The sequence below is a fragment of the Lemur catta genome, chromosome 18 (genome assembly GCF_020740605.2).
Source record: "Lemur catta isolate mLemCat1 chromosome 18, mLemCat1.pri, whole genome shotgun sequence".
Taxonomy (NCBI): domain Eukaryota; kingdom Metazoa; phylum Chordata; class Mammalia; order Primates; family Lemuridae; genus Lemur; species Lemur catta.
The window spans coordinates 20,507,237-20,527,721 of record NC_059145.1 but is presented as its reverse complement, the minus strand read 5'-3'; the positions used below and the strand labels follow the sequence as shown (position 1 = coordinate 20,527,721).

General features: G+C 40.8%; 1 protein-coding gene across 2 annotated transcripts; it reads right to left on the bottom strand.

The window, feature by feature from the left end:
- Window positions 1-474: 474 nt before the first annotated feature.
- On the bottom strand, window positions 475-14,325 carry PROK2 (prokineticin 2). Of its 2 annotated transcripts, XM_045530721.1 has the most exons (4): window positions 14,076-14,217; window positions 10,332-10,457; window positions 3,366-3,431; window positions 475-2,085 (listed from the first exon to the last, which is right to left on the bottom strand). In XM_045530721.1, the coding sequence occupies exons 1-4, from the start codon at window positions 14,169-14,171 to the stop codon at window positions 1,981-1,983; spliced, it is 393 nt and encodes a 130-aa protein (XP_045386677.1). In that variant the 5' UTR covers window positions 14,172-14,217; the 3' UTR covers window positions 475-1,980. The 2 variants fall into 2 exon arrangements, with proteins under 2 accessions (XP_045386677.1, XP_045386678.1); XM_045530722.1 differs by lacking the exon at window positions 3,366-3,431 and having other exon boundaries at window positions 14,076-14,325.
- Between the last annotated feature and the right edge of the window lie 6,160 nt (window positions 14,326-20,485).

Genomic DNA, 20,485 nt, shown 5'->3' with positions numbered 1-20,485 from the left:
AGGTATACCTTTAGGCATAGCAATTTTTAAAAAACTGGGTTGGCACATGTAAAAGCAAAATTGCGTAAGAGTTGGTTATGTTTTCTAACTTAGGTGAAAATGGATGATTGACCTAATTAAGTTTTCACCACTTATGAAAAAGGATGTCTCAAATATTATACAAAAACAAATTTAGCAAAATTGCCAAAGTGCCTGTTTCTTTACCCATAATTCCCCTGGTTGAAGTCTAATTTTTTTTCAACAAACTCACTGAGGAATGTTTCAACTAAACTGAACCAAAAATAACTTCTCTGACCAAGTATGGTAATTAGTACAGCAAAATCCCATACATTTATGGGACAGGTTAGCCCCAGGGGTAAAGTTATACACAATGTGCCATTGTAAGCACCCTGTGAGTAAATAAGTACAAAAAGAACAACTTTTTTTTTTTTTTAATGGTTGGTGGGTTGGCATGGGTAAGTTTAGTCAGTTAGACACATTTCATAAGTTGTTTATTTGTGATGTTGAATCCATTTACAATACTCGGTGGGTTTTCCAGGGCCAGTCTACATTGGCATCACTGCAGGGCTGGGACCCAGCAGGCCAGCCTGCCTGACCATCCACGAGACACACTCCATCACTATTTGCTGAATCAATACAGTGAATTCCCACAAGTCCACCCCTCATTACAACCAGATTTGCATGTCATCATTTTCCTTTCTGCTCCAAAACCTCACACTTTATTTTTTGCACAACCTTAAAATCCATACAAAACAGAACTTTCCTGCATGTAAAATGAAAACGCACATATTGTTAGGGCTGTTTTACCAACTTTGGAGTCTTTACCCATGTTAGGATGTGGCCTATATAGAAATCTGCTTGTAATAAAAACTGACAACGATTGTGACAAAAATAAGGATATAATATTAAAATAAATCAAATGATATACAGTACTGTCATTATTCTGATACAGAATTTTTACACAGCAATATTGATACAGGTACAAATGGCAGGATGTCAGACAATCCATTATAATCGACCTTTCGGTTACAAATAAAGTTTAGATGACAATTTAATACCAATTTAAAAATGGTAACTAGTGGTATGCCAGAGTAAAATCAATACTTCCTCTTCAAGTGATACTTCCTAGAATATCTCTAACTCAGAGATTTTTTTTAAAAAATAAACTTTATAAAAAGAAAAAGGAATAAATGTAATATTGTATTGGAAAAGAATTCTTTTATTTAGGAAAAAAAAACCCAAATCTAGAAATCTGGACTAAATTAATTTGGCTTTCCATTCCTTGTGTCCTCACACCAAGGAGCAGAGCTGAGGTCCACTGGATAGACAGGTTTAGAAAAGTTCCAGAAGCACTCCCAGCCTCCACTCCAGGAGAGAGGAGTGGCGTGTCTAGTTCAACTGCACGCTCTTTCCACTGTTTAAGTATCAGGCTAAAAGCTTGATTCTCGACAGTGATTTTGCCAGGCACAGGACACAGACCCTCTACTGTAACATGCTGAAGAGGAGAGAAGGGAAATGGAGAAGAAGAAAGTGAGAGCCTTAACATTCTTCGAGGAGTAAGAGGGAAGAGACCAAAGGGTGTGTGTGTGTACACGTCGTGGGGCACAGATGGGGAGGTGAGAAAAAAAAATGTTTCTGTAACAAAATACCAAATTCTTATGTTCCTCATTTTTGTGAAAATGGGTAAGTTATTGACATTAAAAAAGCCAAACCAAACCAAAACACAAACAGGGAAATGAGAACCAGTTCCATAATGGCTTATACTTTATATTTCTATCCAAAATTAAAATTCCCTTTCAGTAAAAAAACAAAGAAAACCCCAAAACCCATCATTTAAAAATCAAAGATAAAAATGTTACTTAGAAAGTTGAGGAAGCAAGAGCTTTTCTTTCTGGCATATTATTTGTTTGGCACAATCACAAGTAAGACTTTACAGACATCATGTGGTTATTCACATTTAAAGTTTCTACTCTAAAGTGATTACTTTCGGGCTAAACAAATAAATCGGTTAAATGAAGTCCGTAAACAGGCCAAGCCTGGCAGACATGGACAAGTGTGATGCATTCTCCGCCCAAAAAATGGAACCTAAACAGAAAAGAAGACTGAGTCAGAGCAGGAAATGTTTCAAAACAAAACTAAATCATTCTTGAGATACATCTTTGAATAACAATAACTAATGTTTATTGAGAGTTAACTACCTGTTAGGCAATATGCTCAGCACTTTTTATATATCATCCTTTCCCAACCTTACAATCATGTTGGAAAGATGACAAACACTTAAATTATACCCATTTTACAGATGAGGGAATGAGGCACGGAGAGAGTAGCAAATTATCCAAGATCACGCATCTAAAACTTGAAGCTTGGCTCACAATTGGACCAAAGAGACCAAGTTTTTAGTCATCGAGCTATGCTACCTTTCACTTTTTCTCATTTTATTTCTTATTATAGTGTTCTGCTATTGGAGCTGCTTAAGAAAATGATATCATAGGCACAACCATGTCTATGTAATGAGCAAATATAAACTCACAATCAATAAGCAATGTATACAATTCATACATGTGCACGCAGATGCCCAGAGTCAAAAGGCTGGGAAAAAATTTAAAAAGGAACAGAGGAAAATTAGAGAAGGAGGCAAGCTCAATTTGTATAAATGGCCTAGGCAGACCCCGCAGGGAAAGGTCTGCTTCATTCCTAGAGTCACACTAACAGCCCAGCCCATGTCACCAGTGAGGCTGGGTTGAGGAGGGTTGACCAGCAGCTAGTGTGGGGGTACTCTGTGCCAGTGGCCAGTGGAGTACACTCAAAACATGGATGTTTTCCAGCAGGAAAGAGAGCAAAAATTACTTTCTATCTCCTAGGAATGGTACCTTCTTGAGAATATGCCTGTCTTGCAAGTTACATGGAGAAAGTTTAACCCCAGGCCTGGAGCCGTGCCATGGCCAGTGAAATGGGACGGCAAATGACTGATTCAGGCTGATGTGTGAGAGGCAAGCTGTGACAGACTCATGCCTCAGGGATTCTTACATGGTTTAAACATGGCAGAGAATGTGTTCTTCCTGTTTCCAAACTCAAATGCTTTATTCGACATCATTCTGGCGCATTTCCTATTCTACTCTGCCAAAAGAGGCTGCCCCACACCAATGATCCATCCTTATGAGAAAATCTGAGGTTCATCTTCCAGATGCCTTCAAATAGATTTCTTTATGTATATATTTTTAAAAAGCCCATCTGTAGACAGTGGCAGAACCATTCTAACATTATTTTGGGGTTTAACCAGACCCAACTCTAAGGCAGTCCAACAATGTAAAGGCTAATTACTCCAGGTGTATCTTTCGGTGGTACCATGCTCACATTCTTCTTACCTCCTCCTTTTTCCTTTTTCTTCTCTTCCTCTTTCTTCTTTCCTGCCTTCCCTTTCCAAAATGGTTCTGGAAGGGCCAGGGAGATGACTGAGATCAATAAATATGAAGGGAAGAAAGAGAAGCAACAGGAGGGCAGGGTGTGTATGTGGTGAACAGGCAGCGTGAGATACAACCAAGCCACCCCAGTTCCTCTGTCTCTTTGATACATTGTTACTTCCCAGATTCTAAAGACCGTGTCTACAAACAGGCATGTTGGCCATTGGTTTAATGTAGACTTGTGCTCAGAATGGTTCTGTCACTGTGTGAGTCAGAGGGAACACCGAGGGCTGGCTCCTTTGCTGCCACCAAGAATGCATCAGAGGGGGTGGGTGCAGCTGGATGGGCTCAGACAATTAGAAGTGGATGGCATCAGAGGTGACAGTCAGTGACCTTTATAATCCATGCTGACCCTGACTTGGAGAGGTTCCTTTTCACCATGCCTAACACTACTGCATGGACCAGTGGTTCTCACCTAGGGTGACTTTGCCAATATCTGGAGACATTTTCTGTTTGTCAAACTGGGGTGGGAGGTGTTTACAGGCCTCTCGTGGGTCAAGGCCAGGGATGCTGCTACACACCCTACAATGTAGAGGACAGCCCCTCACAAAAAAGAATTACCTGGCCCAAAATGTCAATAGTGCCAAGGTTGAGAAAAACTATCACAGGCACCAATATCCAAGGAAAAAGAGCCCGAAATAAATAAAATACACCTATGACAAACATGTCAAACTGTTATAAATGGAAGCCACCAAGTATGTTTCTTGTGTTCACTCATTCGACAGATATTTATTGAGTGCCACCTACACATCGGGCCCTACTTCAGGTGCTGAGGACACAGTGATGAACAAAACAGGAAAGGCCCTTCATCATCATGGAGCTCACGTTTTCATGATGAAAAACAGGTAACCAGTAAGATAGTGTCAGTTCTGCATAAGGGCCCTCGAGGTGCCCGAGGTTTTGTGCTTTCTGCATCGTGACACTGGGATCACTCTTTGGCCTGTCACATGGGGCTGTCGGCACCTTGAAAGCAGCAGAAAAGAAAAAGAACCCAGACTGCTGCCATGGGTCAGGCTCAGAAGGCATCGTGTAAGAACGTCACCTCAAACCTGTGTGCCACATTTTCCACCCTGTTGTGAGACAAGCTTAAGTGGCTTCCTCTTGAAGAAAAGTAACGGTTCCAACTGAGGTCACCCAGCTCGAAGGAAAAAGTGCTGGTAGTCAAACCTGGCCCTGTTTTCTTCTGGATTTTGTTCTCTTCTCAAATACCACCATGCCCAGACTCCAGGGTCTTTCAAGAGTGGACTGTATCCATTTTATTTATGAGCATGTAGCACATAGCCTGGTACACAGAAGACGCTCAAGAAAATACTTGCTAAATGCCTATCACCATCAATCTGGGTCTGCCTCGACCACCTTAAGATAGAGGTCAGACTGCACTGCAGGCCCCTTACTACCTGGATGCCCTTTTCTCATTCAAACCCAGTTCATTTTTTCATGATCCAGTCTGTGTTTGTCCTTCCTTCCCCGCAGACTCTAACCACACCAGCCTATGGCAATGTCCCCCCTCCCCTGACACCTGTGAGCGCCCAATGACAAAAACCCAGATTTCCGATATGACACGCTCAGTAGATGCTTGCTGATTCCTTGCCTGGCCCGCTGACTCCTAGGATCTACGTACACTGTGCAATGAAGCTGATAGGTGTCTCCCGGTCACAGACGCATGAGGAAGTGCTTACGCAAGACGCGTATTGGAACCATTCAGTCCAAACTTGATGGTTTACTTAACAAGCAACCAAATACTCAATCCAAAGTTTGTAATAGCCTAGAATTCCAAACAGCAAATTCTAGAAGTTACCAAGGCAGAACATCCAGCACTTCCGAAAAAACATAATTCTTAGCCATTTGCGGCACTTTTAAAGAGAAAATAGCACTTATAAAAAGGGCCATGTGAGGGACACTTGTAGTGAAGGAAATATTCTGTATCCTGACTGTATTGATGTCAGTATCTTCCCTGTAATATCGTACTATAGTTTTGTAAGATGTTACCATTGGGAGAAACTGGGTAAAGGGCATATACTGCCGAAGTTGAGAAAACTTGCATTGGCCTAAAGCATATTTATGTCTTGTGAGTCTCTTTGCTGATTTGAACCTGTAACTGCAGCTATGATGCTATCCCAAGAAATAACGTAGATAGTGGCTCCTGACATTGTGATAGGAAAGATGAGGAAATTAGCATAGTTTGCTTTCTTCTACCCATCTTTCACTAACTTTTTTAGTTATATGAGTTATATTTTAGTTAGTATTTTAAGAAATATTTTAAATTTAAAAATTAACTTTAACTTTTAATAATTTTATACTAAAATTTTAATAATTTCATATTCTGAAATTATAATTATGTTTAAAACGTTTTATCACCAATAATAATCAATATTTTTTTAAAATGAACAAAACTCAGGTTTTTTTTTTTTTTTTCTTTTTTTAAGAGACAATGTCTTGTTCTGTTGCCTAGGTTGGAGTGCAGTGGCACAATCATAGCTTACTGTAGCCTTGAACTCTTGGGCTCAAATAATCCTCTTGCCTCAACTTCCCTAGTAGCTGGAACTACAGGTGCACACCACCATGCCTGGCTAACGTTTTTTATTTTTTTGTAGAAATGGGGTCTTACTGTGTTGCCTAGGCTGGTCTCAAACTCCTAGGTCTAAGCAATCTTCCTGCCTTGGCTTTCCAAAGTGCTAGGATTACAGGCATGAGCCACCATGCTTGGCCATGACCCAGGTTTTATTTGAATTTTTTTCTTCAGAAAAGGAAAATGTATTGGTCAAGTTTTAAAGTTAAAAAACAGAAAAGAAAATTAGCACTAAAAATGTTTACATAAAAAGTGGAACAAAATTTAAATACAAGATTTTTTGGAGGAAACACAGTTGTTTAAATTGAAAATATTTAGGGCTGGGTACAGTGGCTCATGCCTGTAATCCTAGCACTTTGGGAGGCCAAGGCAGGAGAATTGCTTGAGGACAGCAGTTTGAGGGCAGCCTGGCCAACACAGCAATATCCCATCTCTATAAAAAATAGAAAAATTAGCTGGGCATGGTAGCATGTGCCTATAGTTCCAGCTACTTAAGAGGCTGAGGCAGAAGGAGCACTTGAGTCCAGGAGTTCAAGGTTGCTGTGAACTACGATGATGCCACTGTACTCTAGTCTGGGCAACAGAGGGAGACCATGCCTCCAAAAAAAAAAAAAAGAAAGAAAGAAAAGAAAAAAAAATTCATAAAGTAATAAGCAATAAAAATTAAAGCATTAATCCCATAATTATAAGCTTCCAAAGCCAAACATTAATCAAAATGAGATGCAAATGGCTAATCTTCTACATAAACTTCAAAAAGTATAGGTATCAGTAGAAATTAAAATATAAGGTTTTTTTGTAAAGCAGAAAGCTTTTCCTAGAGACATGATTCAGCAAGTAATTCTTAATTAAGTGTTAAATTAATTATTAAAAATGAATATCTGCTATAACTATTATTTGCCTAAAAATGTGTTTAGAAAATATGCATCCTATTCTTCCTAGCTGAACTTATATATTTTATTCTATTTTAAAGTTATCAAATGTAAAGTTAAAAACTATACAACCACAAAATAATAGCATACCAGTGACTATAAACTCTACAAGTTAATTGATGCATCTGAAATAAAACACTAAACTAAACTCAATAGCTATCAATTCCTACCTATAGTTCTCACTTTTATTCATCAAAAACTGTTCACTTTACCAAAATAAACAGAGTTTGGTGGCTAACAATGACTAAGCTCAAACAAAATGGAAAAAGAATTTTCTGTATAATGTCTACATTTTTACCGTCTACTAATGAGCCATTAAACTTCAAAGTAGAACTGAATACTGCACATAATGTTCACAAGAATATATTTGTGAAAGACTCTTTTCTTGAGCTTTTTTGAAGAGAATATAGTTGAGAGATATTCTAGAAGAAACTAGATTCTTTCCAGGATAGGTTAATTTCATCTGAAACAAGTAACAACTCTCAGACCTACTGTTAAAATAGGTTATCAAATAACCTTTGAAAATGTATTTGATGACAGAAAAACAACCAATATGAAAGGTTATAAAATCAAGTTCCAGAAATATATCTCCAGGGGGCCTGTGAATGCAGAGAAAGTCAAAATCTGACATAAAACTTTATAAAAAAATAAGTACTTCCATTATTTTATCACTTAATTTTACTCTGAAAACCATAATCTATTATTTAAAGATTTCATGATTAGACCCATGATAAAAATAAAGCCATAGAGATGTATCTAGGTTTAGGACAGAAGATTGATTTTGTTTACTTTCAGAATTGATGTTGCATTAAACCTGAACTTGAAGTTACCTAGGAACTGGGGAAACAAAATTTGGTTCCCTTTTTAAATATCTTAGACTTGGAAAACTCAACAAAACTATTGTATGACACAAATTCCCAGTCTGAACTGTTATTACTCATTCAGTGAACATTTTGTCTCTGTTATCCACACAAACCAGTTTTGGTTAACTGAACTAAAAAAAAATGTTCAAATTAAACACAATGACAGCTTTCACGGAGGTAGAAGACTGTAGTCGTTAAGACCACATAGACAACGGGGTGTCAGAAAGAGGTGAAGTTCAGTGTCTGCTATCTAGGTATGGCCTGCGTTGCTTCAACTAGTGACTGAACTCCTTGGAGACTTAATGTTGTATATGGAACATGACAAAATAAACCCATCTCACAGGTTTGTTGTGAGCATTAAATAAGAAATACATGTATAACATTTAAATATAGAGCACCTGGTACACATCATACCATTTAACAAGTGGCAACTATTATTCTTATTAACACAAGAATAGTTCTACAGAATGTATCGCTTTACCCTTTGCTGTTTTAGCAAACAGGCTACGTGATTCTGGTATTTAGGGCACGTGAAGTTATGCTAACACCGTATAAAAACAACATAATCCTTAAAGGAGAAGGTTAGGAGTAAACTTTTCAGAGACAATGACTTACATGTACAAAATACCACTCACAATTCAACAACGGTGATGATAAAACTGAGATCAATGCCAAAGGCGGCTGGGCCAGTGTCACTTCCTCTGGGGAGTCTGGCATTGAGACATGACTAAAAACAGTTTAAAACCTTTTTCTGTCTTAAAATGTCCAAGAGTAAATGGTGCATATCATGTTTTAAAATGGCACTTCAAGACCAGGCACGGTGGTTCACTCCAATAATCCTAGTACTTTAGGAGGCCAAGGCGGGAGGATTGCTTGAGGCCAGGAGTTCAAGACCAGCCTGGGCAAGATAGCAGGACCCTGTCTCTATAAAAAATAATAATTAAAAAAATTATCTGGGCATGGTGGCATATACCTGTAGTCCCAGCTACTCAGGAGGCTGAGGCAGGAGGATCGCTTGAGCCTAGGAGTTTGAGGTTGCAGTGAGCTATGATAACACTACTGCACTCTAGCCTGAGCAACAAAGTGAGACCCTATCTTAAAAAAAAACAAAAAACAAAAACAAAAGGCACAGTTTTGTGTGGCAAAACCATGAAGAATGGTTTAAATGTAACAGGAAGCATTTCACAAAGCAACCACAGGAAAGCCAAAAGCAAATTCAGTCTTTAGATGGACCCAAACAACTGCAACCCGCATTACAGCTCACAGAGCTAAACCCAAGCCAACGGGCCACTATTTACTTCATTCTGTTCACTCCAAGAAGGTCAAAAACGTTAACTGTTATCTGGGACTTTGGAGTACAGGAAAAATGTTTGGCTCTATTACAGTTTTAAACCCTAAATGACATGTGAAAAAATAAGGCGGAAAATAGAATTCAGTTTGCTTTGAAAATATGTGACCTGTTTTAAAATGAGAGTATACAATGTGTAGAGAGAACGCTATGGACTGAATTCTGCCTCTCACAAGCTACCTGGCCGAGGCCTAGGATTTGTCTCAATGCTTCCAGACTATACTTTACTCATGGGTGAAATGAGGAGGTGGGACTAGAGGAAGGCACTGCAACCTAGCATTCCTGGGGGATTTTCCTGAGACCCTACTGTGTTTCAGAAGTTTTCCATCTGACTGAGGTGTTGGTGGCATAGTGGTTAGCACAGCTGCCTTCCAAAAGTTTTCAAATGTGAAGGGCAAGGACTCTCCAGCTCCACATACTTCTTTGCTCCCTTCTCTCTCCCACCTACCAGCTTCCTGATGTAACAGGAGCCTGCCTGACCCCTGCAGACAGGTGAGTATGCAACCCCTGGGGACACAACCTCTAAAGCCCCAACCAATCCTGCAACCCTGTGACAGCACTTATTGTCAATAACTTTTCAAAAGTGTTGTTTAGGCCATTGTGACATTTAGCTGCCAGATAATAAAGCAAATTAGAAAATTAAATATCATGAATCTCCAAAATTGTGAACAATGTATCCTGTAGGTATAGAGTCAAAATACACAACTTTTAAATTAAGATACACGTGTAACTGTGTTGTTGACAATTTTCCGAAAAGACAAAAGCTAAAGCTTATGTACTTCTGCCTTATCAGTAGATCTAACATTAAAAATCTTTTCAAGGACTTCTATAATTTCTGCAAAGAAGCATACTGGAACATAATATATATTTTTGTCCTAAATAAGTTTTGAACAAATTCGTATTAGAAGAAATTATTTTGATAATATGTTTCTAATGTCATGAGAGCAATGATATGAAAATTATCACTTGAATAGGATAGTACAGGATACAATTCTTTGAAATGGAAGGGTAGAGAAGACAGGGGTTGGTTTTTCCACTGTCATCTTCCCTAACTTCCAATTTCAAGCACATTACCCTGGACTTCATGTCATACGGGCCTTCCTTAGAGTTAAGTTATTGCAACATGAGAGAACCACCATGAATACGAACACATATACTAACTTTACGAGTCAGTGGATGGCAGCTGTCTCCTAGTTTGCCCATAGGTGTGCAAATCCTTATGCTCTTGACCCAGATACTAACAGCACAGCACATGCCTCCACCACACTGGGGGTCCTTGTCGCAGGCCTGAAATGTAACAAATAAACAGATAAATATAGATAGTGGGAAAGACTCAGGCTAAGGAAATCTAAAATTAGCAGTGAAAATGCTCTTCAAATATCCAAACACTATGATTTTAATAATCACATATATAAAAAAGAACCATAATATTCATTTGTTTGCACAAATCTATAATAATATCTGATCAGATTTTTCCAGTTTTTCAAAATTGAATGAAATAATAGCTGCTGGATTATGAAAATCTCAAATAAACATAAGATTTTTAAAAAAACAAAATCAGCTCTCTTTTTCTAGTGCTTTGTGGCTGAATTGGCTTTGAACTTGAAGAATAAGTATATTAGTCTTATGCTACACATAGCTATTAGGAACTACATAAATCGACTCACAAGATTTTATGACTATTAACTGCAGAATACATTGGGCACAATTTAAAAAAGAGACTTCAATGGTCCCTAAATCTGGCATGAAACACTCCAGACTCATAAAGGCACTGATGTAAATTTTAAAAGTGCTCATTTTCCCTTTCTAATATTTGCATTTTGGTTCGCAAGACTTGATGTTTCTCACACCACTGATTTGATTTTCACCATTTCCTCTTTTAAAAAAAGAAATCTCATAGGTTAAGAATGGAGAGACCAAGACTTTTGCCTTTGGTATGTTACTCTTTTTTTCAAGTAAATAACCTGCAAAGAGGATATTATTGGCTTAGGATATAGATATGTGTGCATTACCAAATCAGGTGCACTATCCTATAAAATACATCAGATTAAGAAATGTAAGTGACAGATGCAATTATCAACAGTAATTACGCAAGGCACCTGCTTCCAAATATAAAATTTATAAATACAATAATTAAAGAATAAACTATGGAGGAATTTCCATACTCTACTAAATACAAATAAATAATGAAGTCTAAATTTATTTGCATGAAAATGGATCTGAAGAACTATCATTCTTTCCTAGAACCAACAAAAAGCAGAATGCTTTGTTTTAACAGTATGCAGTAATCTGTTTTGGTATCGATAAGGTAAAAACATCCTGTATTATATATATAAGAAACTAAAAAGTCTGTCTTTTAGGCACAAATTTAAATGTAAACTTACTGGAAAAAATTAAAACAGTCTTTCAGAGTTCTCAGTTTAGGGAACAGCTGTAACTTTCAAAACAAATACATGGCACATTTTTATCATTATTTTTCATTAAAAGTGACCAACTATCTTGCTTTAGAGTTTATTTACTTCCTCCATTAGAATTTTTTTCTTAGCCTATTTAAAATAAGTATCTGGGTAGAAACTACAATTGTCATCTTGGGGTGTTTGGATTTTATAGGACAACATGTAAACATTTCCATTTTCCGATTTCTACCTGTATGTCAGAAATCATGTATGTGACATGGCCATTATATTCCACAAATGAGATGTCTAGTCGGTGATCTTTTCCAATGCGGTTTTAACAAATCTATATGGACATATAAATCAATTTCAAAATGCCTACATACATTACCAAAACAACTATATATTTAAGGAGGATGTTTTAACTAGTATTTTATTTCAACAGATGCTCAACACCCTGAATTCTGAGGCCCCAATAGCTCTTTTTATAAGACAATCAAATATCCAGCCAAAATCTTTTAAAATTCAATCACTTGGATGTTTAGCATCCTATCCAGCAGTTCCCAGCCTTTTTGGCACTAGGGACGAGTTTCATGGAACATAATTTTTCAACCAACGCAGTGGGGGAGGGGCCGCAGGGAGGAGGATGTTGAGCAATGGACCGCAGCTGTAAATAGAGATGAAGCTTCACTTTGCTCCCTCACCCTCCGCTCACCTCTTGCTGTGCAGCCAGGTTCCTAACAGGCCGCAGAGGGTACCCGTGGCGGTGGTGGGGTGGGATGGAGGGTGGGGGGGTTGGGACTATATACAATATATCTAGATAAGTTACTGAGTTTTTCATTTGAATCCAGAATGGTTCCCCTCATGCAGACATAACTGCATTTCATTACCATGTTGCTTTAGAGAAAAACTTTAGATTCTCTTTTTGTAACACCAAGTTAAAACAACAAAAACAGCACACATAACTATGTAAATAAGCCCAGTCTAAACCTCTCTAACAGGTAAACATCTAATGTGATAAAATTTCATTTTGTAACAAAAAGCTTCAGTTCTTAGCAAATTTACAAAGAATGGTATAGGTTTATATATTTTTAATTAGACAGCTGTTTCCTAATGGCCTTCATCCTTAACCCACTGCAGATCTATTCAAATAGTGTTGCCATGTGAATGGAACAAAAAGATACTTATATTGCAAAAGAACCTTTGACTCAGAGGATTAGGAGAAATTTAAAATGAACCAGCAGGGGAAGAAGGGGGAAAAATGCAATTATGTTTCAATTCTCATGTATTAGAAAAACCTGTAAAAACTTTTTTTCCCCAACCACTCGGACTAGCTACTGACAAAGCTATGCAAGCAATTTTTTAAAAAATTCTCTGTTCTAAGAAAAACCACAAAGCTTATAATTCAATATCTATTGGATATAACCAAATGCTGTCATAGCACAAGGACTTTCAAAATGCTATAAACCTATTAACTAATATAGTGACAATAGAGTGTTATTTTCTCAAGAGAATGACATTTCCTTTAAAGTTATTTCACTACGTATCATTATTTCAAATAGAGACATTTTATTTAAATCCTATAATGCACACTTAGATATTTGAAGTCATTTAATGAAGGTGTAAAATAATTCTGCACTTAAGGAAAAAGAGTAAAGCAGCCGAATAACCAGGAAATGGTAATGGTTTTGCATTGTTGATGTAAACTAGACTTTTAAATTTTGTACTGTAAGCTCATTCTTCATATCCACACAAAGAAAACCGTTGGGAGTAGGAGAGAAATGAACTAGTTCCTACTTACAAAAATGATGAGGACGCCTTCTCTAAGTTTAAATAACATCTACATGGCAACCTACTCCATAATTATACTGGGGCACTGGACGTGCTTTATTAGGCAATTAGAAATTAAAAACTTGTACACGGAGAACCTCGGGACGCTAGGGGGGAAGAAAGCCCCGGAACTCAGAAGGAAGCGCCCACAATTGCCTTTCAAAGCGCACACATGGCCCTGGTCCAAGTATTTCAAAGGGTTTCTGCGCAGGACGCACGGGGAGCAAACTCCTTGAATGCAAGATTAAGCCCTCCGGGGCTCGGGGGCATTCGTCCTGCCCTGTGCAGTCAGGAAGGCCGTCCAATGTTAAGGTTCGAGGCTGGAGCGCCTCCAAAAGTACTTGAGAAGACTCTGAAAGAAACTTCTTTCAGCTTAACAGAAAAACAGACCAAACACGAGTAGCGAGGCTGTGGAGCGGTGAGGATGAAATAAGCGAGAGAAGGTGGTGAGGTGACACTCTTGTCACTTTCTCTTCCAGGAAGCGCCCAGTGTCCCCAGGGTCTGCTGCTTTCGGAGCAGGACACTTTGCCAAGGGTGCCAAATGGCGAGTGAGGCAGGTGTCCCCGCCCAGGGCGACCCTCCCCGCGCCCCTCTCCTCCCCTTCAGGGTCCCGGTCCCGAGCCCTCCCGGGCGCATCCCGGGCGCGCATCCCGGGCGGACAGGTGCGCCCGAGCCGCTTACCCCGGTGATCACGGCGGCGTCCCCCGCGCGGGGCGTGAGCAGCAGCGGTGGCAGCAGCAGCAGCAGCAGGAGCGGGGCGCAGCGCGGGCTCCTCATGGCGCCCGCGGGACTGGACGGCCGTTGGGGCCGGCGGGGGGCGCGGGCGCGGGGCGCGCTCGGGGGAGCGCGGAGCGGCGGGCGGGCGGGCGCGGCGGCTCCCGCGAGCCTCCCGGCCGTTATAAAGGCGAGCCCCGCCGTGACTCACGCCGGCGCCCGCGCGGCAGCACGCGCGGGGGGCACGGCGCGGGCACACACCCCGCGCCCCACGCGCACACGCGCCCGCCCCGGCCCGGCCGGCGCCCGAGACGAGCACGTGCCGGCGCGCGGCTCCCGGCGCCCCCGCCTCGGGCGCCACGCAGGCAGCGCCCCCCGCGGGGCGCCCCGCTCGGTGCCATCCTCTCCGCGGTCGCCCGCCGCTGCCTTTCGCACGCGCCTGCGTGGCTTTTGTGGTGGCGGAGACACTCATTTGCTGTCCTGGTTTCCAGAGCTCTACGTACCGAGCGCGGAAAACTTCCAGATCATTTGCTCTACAGATGTTTAGGGGGCGCCTGCTACGCGCCCGGGGCTGCGGACAAATAAGGGACGGGGGTGGGGGGCACAGTGGCCCCTGAATTAGTTCGTTTGTCCAGTAAGTGTATACCGAGCGCTCGCTGTATGCCAGGTGCTGCCACCGGGTCTGTCCTCATGGTTGAGTAGCTTAAACAGAAAAGACAGACGTCAAACATAAACTGGAAACGTGGAAGGCAGGGGAAAGAACAAAGGCAGAGCAAAATCGCCCCTAATCCCACATCCCCCGCGACACGGAGGGGTTTGTCCTCCCAGCTGTGGGAGTCCTGTGTGTTTCTTTCATTTCAGATGCCCTCTCTTTAAGCTCACATCTGTTCCTGCCCCTCTCCTCTCTGATTTCCCTCGTATGTAGTCCCCCCTCTTCAGCATCGCCCCAGCTTCAGGCAGAGCAGTCCAGGATGAAGCCAGAGGGAAATGAGAACGCCTGTGTCCTGAGCCAGCCTGAGGTCCCTTGAGCTCTAGGTAGGCAGCTAACTTTTCAGCCTAGGAAAATGACCAATCTGTCTTAGAGAAGCGATAGGGTGGTGGTGTGATTCGTTCATTCGTGCAAACATGAATTGAGTGTCTCTTGGGTTCCGGGCACCCCGTGAAAGGGGTGACAACTTTGCCCTCCATCTCTGACCCTAGCCTGGCTCCAAGCATCTTAGCCTGTTTCCTTTAATAGAAATGATTTCGAGAATACGTAGGTGCGACCACAGCAAACTTGCTTGCACTGACGTTTTAGGAAGCCCAGATTTCTTCCTGAATAGCCTCACCCTCTAGCTTCTCTGGTCCGGTAAGAGCCATAAGCTGTTGAAAATCAGATGCATCTTCCAGCCTCTTTAATAAATGCAGTAAGGAAAGTGGAGACGGAGTTACTTTCAGACTGTGGGGCTCCCCCATGCCAAAGCATTTAGACAAAATATGGGGGAGAAAGGCAGCCAATTATATGAATGTTAAACAGCTGAATATTTGGAAACCCAAATCTTTGCCTGATTTTTTTAAACCCTTTTCACAAGTGTTTTCATGTTTGAGAACTGTCCTGAAACAGAAAACACAAAAGGAATCAAACTTTTTTAACTGTTCAAAAATTGTTAAAATTGGGCTCATAGTAGAATAAGTGGAAACAGTAGCAAGTGACAGACTTGTGGAAAGTTTCCTTTTCCAGTCTCCATGCCAACACCAGCATGGGAATGCTGCCGGGTAAATGCAAAAACCAGTCAACATGGATTTTAACATTCCTATGACTTTTTTCTTTTAATGCTGTATTTCATATTCGCTACTATTGAATGCCAGCTTGGGTATTCCCTGCTTCTCCACGCATAGAAAATGTGATATGTCTACATAGGAAAAATCAGATTTCAAAAGTGGCTGGCTTCGTACACAGCTGTTTGGAAAACAATCCTCAGAAGGCTGTTTCGAAACAAGGTTGGAAGCACTTGAAAATAAGGTTGGTTTCATGTTGTTTCTTTTGGGACCTTTAATTGTTTTAATGCTTTAGACCAGAAATGAAGACTGTTGATATGCCGTCTTTGCATCTGGGGCCAAGTCAGAAAATTAAAGTCTGACTTCAATTGTTATAAAGGGAAAGATGAAAGAATGAGTTTGGATTAGTCCATAAAAATAAGTGAGATAGGAAGGCAAACCTACCAACAATGAAATAGAAATGTAGTAGTTTGTTCTATTTTATTGCTGTAACCTGTTGATATTGCCACATGATCAGTTCGGCCCAGGGATAACTATATGAGGTGAACTAAATCTTGTGTGTTTCAGAGTGCAGACTACCATATTCTAGCAGACTATCAAGGCTCAGCTTAATTGAAGGTGCAATACAGGAGAGTCCATAGGACCTCATGTTTGTGAGTCAGACTGACCTGGATTGGTGTGACCATTGGGCAAGTTACTCAACCTTTTTAAGCCTCTGTTTCCTGTCCTGTAAAATGGGTATAAAATACCAAACTCATGAGGTACCACCCCCATGGAATTTAAAGGGAATAATACCTGCAAAGTGCTTAGCACAGTGCCTGGAACAGACTGGAAGCCCTGATAGGGTTACCTCTTATTAAGTCTCATTATTTGGTCTCCCCTGACAATTTCAGCCAATACCATTTGGTCTTTTCTCTCTTGCCCCCCTGATTAGATTGTATACTCCTTGTGATCTGGATCCCTGTGTCTAATTTTCTATATATCCCTCTTGGCACATAGCACAATGACAGGCATATAGGAGGCACTCAGTAAATAATTGATGATCAACATTTCCTGTGCAGGGTGGTGTAGTAGGTTAAATTGTGTCCCCCAGAAAGCTATTTCAAGTCCTAACTCCTGGACCCTGTGAATGTGACATTATTTTGAATCAGGGTCTTTGTAGACATAATCAACTTTAAGATAGGGTCATACTAAATTAGAGTGGGTTCTAAATTCAATGGCAGGTGCCTTTATAAAAGAAAGGAGAGGGGGATTTGGATACACACACACACACACACACACACACACACACACACAGAGACAGAGACAGAGAGAGAGAGAGAGAGAGAGAAGAATGTCACGTGAAGATGGAGACAGAGATTGGAGTGATCTACAAGCCAAAGAACACCAAGGATTGCCAGCAACCATCAGAAACTGAAAGAGGCAAGGAAGGATTCTTCCCTTGAACCTTTACAGGAAGCATAACCTTGTTGACACCTTGATTTTGGACTTCTGGCTTCCAGAACTACAAGAGAATAAATTTCCTTTGTTTTAAGCAACTTAGTTTCATAATTTCTTATGGAAGCCACAGAAAACTATTACAGGTGGGTGAAGCCACAGGGCTGTACACCAGCTTCCACGTGTCTCTGCCTGGAATTGATGCCTGTTGCTTTTGCTGACATTTTGGTGACCAAACAAGTCACATGGCAGCCTATCTTCAAGAAGACAGACAATGCAAGTCTGAAATTCACTGTGGTTTCTGGAGAGAACCAGAAATCTGGTGAGCAATGCCATATTCTACAGGAAAGGGATCATTCACGGTTTGGACTCCTTAATGAACTTTGAATGATATTAGTAATTATTAGTATAAATGATAATATGTTATTTCCTTGGCATTTTTTCTAGTTCAGTATTCGTTATACAAGAATTATACAAAGACTCTGAAAAAGAGTAAATGTATAAGCTGATATTTTATTTTAGGTGAGTAGTAAACCATCATTCCTTCAACAGTATTAACTAAGCACTTAGTATATGCCAGATACTGTGCGCAGCACTGAGGGTACAATGGTGAGCACAACAGATGTGAACTCAGCCTCTTCTTTGTGGGAAGAAGAACACGAACCAAATCATCATGCAACTGTATGATCACAGGAGACAAATTTAGCGTACTATGAAAGAGCACATGAGGAAACTTGAAGGTTTCTTTAAAGTAATAGGTCTGAGATGCCACCAGAGGGCAGCCAATGTGGCCCAAGAAATGAACCTAAAAGGGAGTCTGGTACCAGAGCCAGAGGGGTGGCAAGGACCCACTGCAGGGCCTTACATGGGCCATGCTAAAGATCTCCGTGGTTGTCATGGTCATTTGGGGAAGTTCTGAGGAAAATGTAAGAATGGGCAAGCATGACATGAGCAGCTTTTACAAAGATGACCCTCACTGCAGTGTGGCTCCACATGTCCAAATGCAAACTCCTTCTGGCCCCCACCCCAAACCTCTTGTTGCAGGCAACTCCATCCTTCTGAGGATGACCTTGGAGTCATCCTTGACCCTCTCTTTCTCTCACACCTGATGCCCATCTGACTGGCTGACTTTGCCTTCAAAATACATATAAAATATAACATATTACTGGATTGAATGGTAGGTCTACTTAAATTGTTTAAGGTATCTCCATATTGCTTTCCACAGGGGTTGCACTAGTTTGCAGTCCCACCAGCAGTGTATGAGTATTCCTGTCTCTCCACATCCACGCCAACATGTATTGTTTTGGGAATTTTTGATAAAGGCCATTCTCACCGGAGTTAAGTGATATCTCATTGTGGTTTTGATTTGCATTTCCCTGATGATTAGAGATGTTGAGCATTTTTTCATATGTTTGTTAGCCATTCTTATATCTTCTTTTGAAAAATTTCTATTCATGTCCTTTGCCCACTTTTTGATAGAGTTGTTCGATTTTTTCTTACTGATTTTCCTGAGTTCTGATCCAGCAATCCCATTATTGGGCATCTACCCAAAAGAACAAAAGTCATTCTATGAAAAAGACACCTGTACTCGAATGTTTATAGCAGCACAATTCACAATTGTAAAGATGTGGAAACAACCCAAATGCCCATCAATTCATGAGTGGATTAGTAAAATGTGGTATATGTATACCATGGAGTATTGCTCAGCTATAAGAAATAACAGTGATATAGAATCCCATTTGTTCTCCTGGAGAGCGTTGGAACCCATTCTATTAAGTGAAGTATCTCAAGAATGGAAAAATAAGCACCACACGTACTCACCAACAAATGTTTCCCTGATTATCATCTAAGTGCACATTTGGGAATAACACCAATTGGGTTTCAGACTGAGGTGGGGGGTGGGTGGAGGGGATGGGTGTATGCCTATATGATGAGTGCGTTGCATACCGTCTGGGGACGGGACAAACTTGAAGTTCTGACTCAGGGGGATGGGCGGGACATGGGCAATATATATAACCTGAACTTTTGTACCCCCATAATAAGCTGAAATAAATTAAAAAAATAACATATTATAATATCAATAATAATATTGTAATGGATTATAGTAAAATATAAGTACATAAAAAATAAAATAAAATAGACTATATTAAAATATATCTGACCACTTTGCCCTCTGTCCTGGGCATCCTTTTTCCTCTGAGCCTCTGTCGTCTCCATCCTGGATTACAGTCACCACCATCGCCTTGTGACTCACCTCCCCGGTTCACCCTGGCCCTCTACATCCTATCATCAACCCAGCTACCAAAGCTATTTTTTAAAAATATAAGTCAGCCTCTTTGCTCGAAACTCTGCAGTGGTTTCTCGATTCCCTCATGGAGACCTTAAGCTCTTTGGCTTCCTCTATTACTACAACTACCCCTTGTCCTCCTGCTGGCTCTGCTGCAGCTACACTGGCCTCCTGGAGGTTTCTAGAACACACAGGGCATGCTCCCACCCTGGGAACTTTGTCCTGGATCCTCACTTTGTCAGAATTGCTCTTTCCCCAAGTAGACAGCCACGTGGGTGACATCCTCATCTCCTTCCAGTGTTTGTTCAAATCTCTCCTTTGCAAGGAGGCTTATCCCGACCACACTAATTAAATTTGCAATGGCCCCATCACTCCAGATGCCCTTTATTGTACTCCTTTTATATTTTGCTTTTTCCTATAGCACTTAAGACCTTCTAGCTTATTCTATTATATATTATGTGTATTGTTTATTGCCTTGCTGCACCCACCCCGCACATACACAAAAATCTAAGCTCCATGAGATCGGGCATTTTCAAAAAATTTGTTCTGTTTACTGATTTATCTCCAGAAGAGTGCCTGACACATGGTAAACACTCAATAGATATTGGTTGAACAAATTGCAAAAAAATGTGGAGAAGAGATTGAAGGGTGGCTGAGAGCAGAACTGACGGGAGGGTACAGCAGTGGTCCAGCTGGCTTCTGTTACCCTGGTTGGCAGTAAAGGGGCAGAGAAGTGAACTGATGCACTGAAGTGGAACTCATAGAGTTTCCCATTGGTTAGATCAAGGGTGGAGAAGGAAATGTCAAGATTCACTTTGTATCACTGATTGACAGTGGAGATGCTGGGGGTGCCAGCTATACCCCCGGTGTGGGGAAAGCCAATCAGGCCAACCTG

Coding starts and splice junctions, on each gene's coding strand:
- PROK2 (XM_045530721.1), bottom strand. CDS start 14,171: ATGAGGAGCCCGCGCTGCGCCCCGCTCCTGCTGCTGCTGCTGCTGCCA. Junction 10,458..14,075: donor ACGCCGCCGTGATCACCGGG/GTAAGCGGCTCG, acceptor GTTACATTTCAG/GCCTGCGACAAGGACCCCCA. Junction 3,432..10,331: donor GCCATCCACTGACTCGTAAA/GTTAGTATATGT, acceptor TGGCCCTTCCAG/AACCATTTTGGAAAGGGAAG.